We start from the raw sequence: 9,492 nt of genomic DNA on the forward strand, positions 1-9,492 counted from the left end.
AAAAAAATGATTAAACTGTGTAACAATTTGTACTCATTTCTTGCCGTTTCAACGACTGGATTTTCATTTTTAAGCCCTAACCACAAAAACTGCTAATTCTAAGGCAAAAATGTATATAGCAGTGCTTACAAATTTGAAAATTTCCATTAAATCTATTTAAAAACAAAACAAAATATAGTAAATTTTATTTTCAAGAATTTTTAACATTAAAACAAAGAACAGCATTTCTATTGAAATTATTTATAAAAGCGAATATTATTAAAAACAGTGCTGCTGATCGAATCAGCTTTCATGACGACTGCTCAAGCATTTGTTGAAGAATTTCACTGTCCAACGGCGCCGTCTGTCCCGGTGGTGGTAGCAAGTCAAGGAATTTATTCACGTTTTGCTTTGTCTGCTGGATCTTCTTTTTTCTTTCCTTCTTCCCCAACTTTACTGCTCTGTAAATCATATACCCAAATGCGACCAACACGCACAAAGCGGAAAGCACGAAAAGCGCGAAAGTACCTTCCTTCCACATCGCAATTTAATGCAACTATCAAGCTCGAACTTTGATAAGAACTAAAGAACGCGGCATACAAGACGTAACTCATGCTTTAAAGTGTTTAAACAATTTGGCATTCAAACTTGTTTAAATAACAGCACTGACTTCTTTAAAGTAACCTCATAATGTTAAATTATTTAGAGCAGAAGTTATTTTTAATTCAAATTTGATAATTGCAAAATTGAAACTGAACACTTAATTGTGTATGGGAAATAGTTTCTAATTGTTATTCAAATATTTTACAGAATTAATTTTCTCAATTTCCTCATCAATACATACTTCTTCAACTGTTATATTTGCATAAACTTGCCATGAAACCATTCAAATAACAGTACTTTTTTCTTTTTCTTCTTTTCTTACAATTTTCTTCTATGCTTCATACATCTAATGCATGGATAAATCAATCATTTATCGTAAAATTGGCCTTTACTACTTTACTCTTTTCAAATACAACAAGTCCTGTTTACTCAAATAACAAGTAACTTCACGTAGCGTATCTCGACAAAGAATATGTGGACGAACTGAAATTTCAATTGCTGCTAATCGTGGTTCGGCCTTATGTCACCCGGTTCTCCATTCTGCTACATTAACTAAAAGTGACAAACATTAAAACAAATGTGCACCATATATGCACGTCCATGTTTATGCATACATTACAACTTACACACAATATGCTAAACTGAAAACAACATTTTCAAGAAATAATATGCAAAATAAAAAATACAACTTAGCTTAACAGGTGTTTTATCATCGTTCATACCTATCATATTAATTTCACGCGCTTCTCAGCCACAATTAATTATTTAAAAAACATTAAATAAAATAAACAAAAGAAGATGTATCTCTTTTATGTATACTCAACAGATTTTTCAAGATAAACGTATTTGCATATTTGAAAAGCAGCCTTCACGTAGCGTTATTGGACATAGCTTAAACTGCACTTGAAATGAATTCCCTTTTCTACACCCATCTCGATAATGTTACAAAAAACATCAATAAAAAATGGTCATTAATCTGAAATGAATATTAAATAAATTTCAACTATAATAAACGAACATCTATAACAACCGCCAACCAACAGCTCATTAAGATTGACGTACAGTTTTTTCAAAAATTATTTTCATCTTCATCAAGAATGTCATTAAAGAAATTCATATTAGAATGGTCAATAATTTCAAATATTAAAACATCTTCTTGCATCTATTCCATTTATAACAGGCTAACTATTATAATAATTGAACATCTTAATAACACTTCCAACAAACTGTCTGCTAACTTAGACGCAAAACTCTCAAACTCATGATACAGCATTGCTTAATAATGCAATCAATATACATTTTCAGTTACACTTTTAAGCAATTACAAAATAAGTGAAGATACGCGTAACTTAACTAAACAAGCGTCTTCTCCTGGTCGAGAATTTTCTAGAAATTATAATAAAATAAGCAAAAAATCAAATCTACTTTATGGGCATAAGACCGTCTTTTCATTGAAAACGGAACAACATTCACTATCAGCATATCGTTAGCCAACAATTATTACAACTGATGTCGCAAAAGCAAATGAACAGCACTCACAAACAAATTTACATAAAATTCATCGGTGAACAAATACTATGTCCATTGTTCCCTCTACGGGCAAGACAAAATTTTGCTGCACGTTACCTGAAAAGCAAATATATAGAGAAATTTCTCACAAACAAATTTCGATGTCAACAAAACAAGTATCATTTCTGTTTGCCTTCCGATAACATAATTCGAATAAATTAAGCAATAAAGTATTTTTAATAACCATTACAATCGGCAAATCATGTATCATCAAAGTTAAGAACTGCCTTATAATGTTCAAAAGTTGAAATCAATGTAAAAGATTGTCATAAATTATCAATGCATACATAAATTATCAAAACATAAGCATTATTCATCATCTAATATTTTAAAGTTTGATAAATAAAAAATCTACAATTTAGTTATAATACATGCCAAGTGAACTTTAAACTGTCTAAATAAAAAATCTTAAACTTCGTAAAAAATTATTCAGAAATTACTTTTTAAGACTTCGTATTTTAGATTGAAAAAATCACTTTTAAAAACGGAAAAAGTACATTTCACAGAAAATATACAATAAAACAATTAATTATAAATGATTTTAATATAAATACACCCCTTCAAAACAATCAGAAAAAAATCTACATTGATATTAAACATTTAAGTCGATGCAAATTCTTTTAAACTATTTATTGCCCATTTTTTACGTTCACCAATTTTTAGTCAAATGGAATTTTACATTTTCCATTTGTAATAAACTCAGAAAGAAAAATAACATTTCCTTCTCTAAGAATAATTAATGATTCATAGACATTGACAACATTAATTATGTTATAAACTATGTAAGCCATCTTCAGTTTGCGCTTAATTATGTTACAATGAATCATTTTGTAAATACATAAAAAAATAATACGAAGTAACAAGCTGTTTTCCTGTGAAAGAAATAATCTTTAACAAGGATAAGCTTATAACCTGTAAAACTGAAGTTGCTTAAACTGAAGTTCACTTCATGAATATTGATCAGCCCACAGCAAATAACGTTAAGCAAGCAAGCAAGCGTATCATTTTTCATAGGACAACTTTTTCATGAAAATTGAAAAGCTTAATTTTGAAAACCGATGCGTTAAACAACCTCGCCTCGTTGCATAAAGCTTCAACGTCTAATTTCATCTTATTTTGGATAGCTTATTCTCAGCGTGATAGAAAAAATAAAATTATTATATTATTCATTTATATTGCACTACTATTTTGAAATTTCAAAATGCATTCACACAAATCTATTCGATAACTTTCAAGATGAAATTTCAAGAATTATAAAACAGTAATATTTTATTATGCTCAACAGTTTCATTTACTGGTAATTAAGCATCTTTTCTATGAAATCCTTTGCATCAAAATTTTCTGATCTTTTGATCAAATTCAATATGTCACTTTAACATGCTGTGTGAAGCTGCAGCAAGAATTATCCAGTACATTTTAAATAAACAGAATCCAAAAATGGTTAAATAACTATCATATAACACAAGAAAACTGCCGGTGCTAAACTTTCTTAAAGCTCAACGACGATGCGTAATTCTAAAGCCATTCAAATACTTGTCTTACTTATTTCTATTTATTTATCATTTATCACAATCTGAGAAAACAAAATTGCTAACATAATTGCTAATTATTGGGAGTTATTCATTAATATTCACTATCCCCACAATTCATAATTATAATAAAGAAAATAACTTTACCCATGTAAAAATGTAACGAATTAGAAAAATGTTTCGTTGAAGATGTTGACAATATTGTGCAAGTTTTATGCTACCTTTGTTGCTTGCTATCTAATTTGCAATAACATCGTAATTTTGGTCGAATAAACAATTTGCTAAAACGCACTATAACACATTTAGTATTTGTAGAGCTAAAACATGTAAAATTGTATCAAATATGTAATAGGGATTTCTTATTTTAGATGAATTTCCATACTGTATTGTGAGTATTCTTTAAAGAAGAAATTTTGAAAATCAGGGATACTGTATTACCTACAAAAGAATATGCAGGAGCAATTGATATTAGAATTGACATTTTTTTGCTCGTAAAAATTGAAAATCAATAAAATAAACTTTTATGGCTAATCTTCAAATTTGTTTTCAATATATTATGACCATTTGTTTTCCTTAATCATTCATAGCCCCATTTGGTAGATAGTACCCCGATGAACAAGAAATCATGAATTGAGTTGACAAGATTGAAAATGCTTAACAAATCTTTCTAATTAATTTAATTCAACTACCTGAAACACAGATTTTCAAAAATATTATAACTGTAATGTTTACTGTTTTAGATACGTTTAAAAGGTTTGTAATTTTTCGTTGAAAGGGCTTTATGTTATCCTTATATTTTTTTCTAAAAACTTCCAATAAATTTTCAATAACATTTTAATGCACCGTCATTTGATACAAGAAAATATATTTCCTGAACAGCATTCAATTCATTTTGTCTGTTAATTAATATTCACTGTTGATCAGTGTTATATTATTATTCATGTATATTAGGTTTCTATTTCGACAATGAAAATTTGTCGTCTGTTCACATTTATATTTTGTGCATATATGTTGTCACTAGCCATTATAAATATATTAAGTAAACTGCCATAATTCAAATAATTCTGTATTACGTAAGTTACTTTATGTTTAATATTAATATTCCTTTTAAAAAATAATGATTCCATTTTACGGATGTACAGCATGTTACTTAAACTTTTAAATTTAAAACCTGCACTCCGTTTTTTAATTTATACAAGTTACGTTTAAAGCTCACGAGAAAACTCTGTCATTTCATTGCTGTTTTGTTTGCTGTGTGGCGGCTCATGCCGATGCTTTGTAATAATCTTCATTTTCCGGATGTGATAGATAACAAGTGGCAGATACTTCAGCGTCTCGGTGCGGGCGGTTTCGGAACCGTATACAAAGTTTCAGAAGTGGGTGATGAAGAAAGTCGTTACGCTGCAAAGGTAAAAAAGTATATATTTCTAGCTGATAGCGAATCCATAAATTATATATCAATTAACCAAAATGTGTGCTCCTTGTATCATGGATAATATGAAATTACGCGTTTTGAAAAAAATTTAATTATATATTATTTTTGCAATTTTCAAATGCAATGTACTGAAAATTGATGAAATTTTAAATCTCAAATGATTTTACTTAGAATTTTGTATTAGACCAATGTTCCTTGTCCAACATTTTCTTTAAATTACAGGTTCAGATGGGAAGGGACGGCGAAAAAGTGATGCGGACAGAAGTTAAAATTTTGTCGGCACTTCAGGGTAAAAGCTCACGTATCTGTCAGCTAATTGCTTGCGGAAGCGACAACAAAGTCAACTATATTATTATGAACCTCACTGGAAGAAACTTGAAAGATTACAAAAATTCTTTTCGTGGCAAACACCTGCCTCCTGTGGATGCACTCAAGATTAGTATTCAATGCATTGAAGTGATCAGAGAAGTACATGAAGCAGGTTTTATCCACAGAGATGTAAAGCCTGAAAATTTTGCAGTTGAATTCACAGGAAGCGCTGATAAAATTTACCTTCTCGATTTTGGTATTGCGAGGCAGTACCGTTTCAAAGACGGTTCACTGCGTCCAGCGCGTAAGGCTCCACTCTTTTATGGAACTCCTGAATACGCATCCCTGAATGCCTTTGATGAAAAGGAACTTGGCCGGCATGATGACCTAATATCGTGGTTTTACATGGTCGTTGAATTTTACGGGGGTTTCCTACCATGGAAACCATATAAAAATAATATGAAGCTTTGCGGACAAATCAAGAGAAAGAACTTCAGATCAACAACGTGGTTAAAGAATTTGCCTGAAGAATTTACTGAAATATATGAAACCGTTAGTAAAATGAATTATGAAGAAGAACCAAAATATGAAAACTTTATTGGAAAGCTAAAAATGATTCTGAAGCGAGATCACGGTATAAACTACTGAATCAATTTATAATTTTTAAATTATTTGCATGCTATATCATTTTTTATGTAATGATTAAAGTGTATTCATTTATGAACATTTATCTTCATGTCATACCTTCTTTCAATCAATAATGTCACTTCAATATATCACATATTATTTATAGTGATGATAACGTTTCATCAGTACATTCTGATTTTTCAAAATTTCCTTATGCTTTTCTTTCCCCGTTTAAAATTGTATTTATTTCATTCGCATAACAGAAGCAATAAAGCAATTAACAAAAAACCGAATATTTTAACTGGAAAAATGTTTTCATAAATTTCCCTACATTTACTTATTACTGTACTGTTCACATCGTTCAATGTTATTCTAAAATAACATTCATCGCTAGCTTCGAGTGACAGTTTTTTGTTAAATCTCACAAAATTGCTTCTATCTAATCTCAGCCACATATTGCAATAGACTAAATAATAAAAAGATCTCTTCAAAATTTTAGGTGAATTTCTTGTGCACCGTTCACCAGAGCTGCTGGTATTTATGCTTTATCCATGCAATAAAATAATGTTTTAACTGTTAAACAAACGAAACAAAAATTCTGAAATATTCTATCCATAAAAATATATTCACCTGACTGAACTCTTAATCTGTATCACAGGAAACATCAATCGACTCCATTTCAATAATATTAACTGAAACTGCAAAAATTAATAAGAAAATAATTTCAAAAGTAACTTACTTTACCAACTAAATATGACACAGCTAATTGACATTCATCGTCGTGCAGAATGATGTACTAAAAACGCTGGATTTCCTTCTTCCTAAAAAGCCAATTGTTTTGCTAACAATCTGTCAATGCGATGCAAACTTATATGTTCGCAATGTTGATTATAAAGAAGGCGTATTAGAATTTTTTATCAAGTATATAAAAAAACAACAGAGAGATTAATACAGCTCGTAAAATGTTGCATAATTCCATTTATTCGTGCCCAGATTGCATTGCGCAGAATTCATTTATGTATACATGCAGCGTTTACTTGAAAATAAAATACGCAGAATTCTATTTTTGTGAATCAATTAATTATTTAATAAATATAACAATCTTATAAGCAATATAATTATGAGCAATTATTACAATAACATTACATACCTTGATGCATATACTTTTATGGGTAAAAAGATTTCATTACCAAAAAATATATAGAACTACTCCATTAGCATGCAGCATCACATGCCCAATTCTAACAGCTTTTAAGGTGAAGATGATTTTTTCCACGCAAAATTTTATCATATATTCTAGCACTGCTCAATTTGGTAAATAAAAAATGTAAAACATATCAGATATGAAAAAAGTTCGAATCAAAGTCATCAGTTATACAATACAAGATAAATATTGCCTGGCGTGAGCAAAAAGAGACTCCATCGATCAATTGGAAAATTCCGTGTCTACCAATCACGGTCGGCGTGAGCGAAAAGAGACTACGCGGGTGAATTTTCGACGAAAAGCGGAGCAACACAGCCCTCACGCTAGTATAAAACTAGCCGTTCATTTTTATCTTGATCTGTTGCTGAAGTTGCTGCACACGTAGAAGCGTGAAATTGCGTTTTGCAATAGCCTGCTTTACTGACTATGCAACGATTGAAGCTGTCGTTGTTGTTATCATGACTAGTTCAGCACCGCGTGCGTGCAAAGGAATGACAGACGCAAGATGTGCATGCAGTTGAGAACGACCGGCAGGCACTTTGTCAGATTATCAGAATTCAGTAGAGTTGATGCAGAAAATGCAAAATGATATTTTAGTGTATAATATTCAAAATATTAGAAGCTGACATCAAAGCAAGTTACTCTCTTAATAATTTACAAATAACAGTTACTATTCGTTAAATTCCAATACAAGAAAATACAAATATTAGATTCATTTCATAAAATTTATAGTTTTTGAGAGAAACCTTTATTAAAATTACTAAAATGTGCTTATACCTATTCGCTTCGCTGGGGTCGCTTGATGTAAATTCCAATTATTCCCCAAACCGGTTGTTGCATAGAACTGCAGCATGTGGGATTATTCATGAATGCGTAAATCCCCGTCATGATAGATGTCAAAGGCACCGAAGAAAAACTTACGCCATCATTCGACGTTCTGTAAAAATTTTCTATGTATGGGGCACGTTTTGTGCGAGGGTAGGTTGCGCGCAGGCAATCAAAACTCCACAGCATTCAAAACAAACAAGCAATTTTTAATTGGGTTGAGTAAATAAAATTGAGAGTAACGCTAGCTCAAAAGCAAGCAAAATAATAGATATCGCACAGAAATTTCCATCTTCACTACTCAAAGAATGATTCTGACGAAAAACCATTTCGTAGAAAATACTTCCAAAAACGTGGTATACTATGCCTACTTACACTGAAAAGCACCTGCATTTTCTTCAATTGAATTACAGAAACCATTGAAGTTCTCAAGTTTGAATTCAACCGGTAATCAGTTTGCCAAGAGACTTATATACTGTACTGAGTTTCGTAGGAGACACGGTCACTGGGGAAGCGAGAGTGATCTCTTTTGCTAAACTGCGGCGCCGCTTCAATTCTGCTGTCGCTCTTTTACAAATGGCGGCTGCAACTCAGGTGGCTTTAATTCACGTCCATTTGGTCTGGAACTGTACAGCCGCTATTTTGTCTTCTCTTTGTATTTTCCCCAAGGGAAACATACGACGGTCCTGCAGGGAGTGCAATATCAGGCCGACCCGTGACGAACGGTGGTGCAAGCCCGCGATCGCCTGTCTAGCTATTCAAAATCATTTGCAAATTCATATTGAGTCCACTTGGGATGCAAACTACACAATAAAATCATAAAAACAGATAGTTGCATTGGAACTACAATTTGAAACAGTGAACATTGAACTGTTAATGAAATGTATGGAATTTAAATATGGAAGGGTCACATAAATTGCGATGCCTCTGTCATCATTTCCGGCTTGTTCCGTTGCCGATGTGCAGTGGGCTGGCTTCTAGGCAAGATCGGCTGTTCCAGCGAGGGCGGGTCCTCCAGGGCCAGGGTACAGTTGGCACTACAGTTAACCACTCTGCGAGAGCATCTGATAACTGGTGATAATATACTATGTAATTAAAGCAGTCAACGTTTATTTTTCATTTAAAATGTTAACAAATCAAACAAGAATTATATTCTCATCACTGTTCACCAAATCGGGCCATCGTTCCGCTAGCTTATCAATGAGTTGATGATAGAAATCACAAAGTCTTGACTCGAAGAATTCATGGAACCACGTTTTCAGTTAAACATCGTTGTTAAATGAAACGCAATGCAGAACGCTGGACAGCGACCAGAAAAGATGATAATCTGTCAGTGCTGTATCAGGAGGCGAATACCGTAGGTTCGGTAGAACTATCCAACCCAGCTTCCTTCCTTGAAAGGAAGTGCACGA

At 32.0% G+C, this 9,492-nt stretch overlaps 3 protein-coding genes across 3 annotated transcripts; 2 read left to right on the top strand and 1 right to left on the bottom strand.

Annotated features, from left to right (window-relative positions):
* Positions 1-289: 289 nt before the first annotated feature.
* On the bottom strand, positions 290-593 carry Tsp_12179 (putative HTH-type transcriptional regulator YfmP). Its single transcript, XM_003372725.1, has 2 exons — positions 508-593; positions 290-440 (listed from the first exon to the last, which is right to left on the bottom strand). Exons 1-2 carry the CDS (start codon positions 591-593, stop codon positions 290-292), a joined length of 237 nt encoding a protein of 78 aa, XP_003372773.1.
* A 4,750-nt stretch (positions 594-5,343) lies between these two features.
* On the top strand, positions 5,344-6,072 carry Tsp_12178 (Tau-tubulin kinase 2). The gene is made up of 2 exons (XM_003372726.1): positions 5,344-5,596; positions 5,636-6,072. The coding sequence occupies exons 1-2, from the start codon at positions 5,344-5,346 to the stop codon at positions 6,070-6,072; spliced, it is 690 nt and encodes a 229-aa protein (XP_003372774.1).
* A 1,948-nt stretch (positions 6,073-8,020) lies between these two features.
* On the top strand, positions 8,021-8,616 carry Tsp_12177 (conserved hypothetical protein). The gene is made up of 2 exons (XM_003372727.1): positions 8,021-8,233; positions 8,494-8,616. The coding sequence occupies exons 1-2, from the start codon at positions 8,021-8,023 to the stop codon at positions 8,614-8,616; spliced, it is 336 nt and encodes a 111-aa protein (XP_003372775.1).
* Positions 8,617-9,492: the final 876 nt, after the last annotated feature.

The sequence above is a fragment of the Trichinella spiralis genome (assembly GCF_000181795.1).
Source record: "Trichinella spiralis strain ISS 195 chromosome Unknown Scfld8, whole genome shotgun sequence".
In the NCBI taxonomy this organism is placed as follows: Eukaryota; Metazoa; Nematoda; class Enoplea; order Trichinellida; family Trichinellidae; genus Trichinella; species Trichinella spiralis.

Coding starts and splice junctions, on each gene's coding strand:
- Tsp_12179 (XM_003372725.1), bottom strand. CDS start 593: ATGAGTTACGTCTTGTATGCCGCGTTCTTTAGTTCTTATCAAAGTTCG. Junction 441..507: donor AATTGCGATGTGGAAGGAAG/GTACTTTCGCGC, acceptor TATGATTTACAG/AGCAGTAAAGTTGGGGAAGA.
- Tsp_12178 (XM_003372726.1), top strand. CDS start 5,344: ATGGGAAGGGACGGCGAAAAAGTGATGCGGACAGAAGTTAAAATTTTG. Junction 5,597..5,635: donor CAGAGAAGTACATGAAGCAG/GTTTTATCCACA, acceptor AAAATTTTGCAG/TTGAATTCACAGGAAGCGCT.
- Tsp_12177 (XM_003372727.1), top strand. CDS start 8,021: ATGTGCTTATACCTATTCGCTTCGCTGGGGTCGCTTGATGTAAATTCC. Junction 8,234..8,493: donor GGGGCACGTTTTGTGCGAGG/GTAGGTTGCGCG, acceptor ATTGAATTACAG/AAACCATTGAAGTTCTCAAG.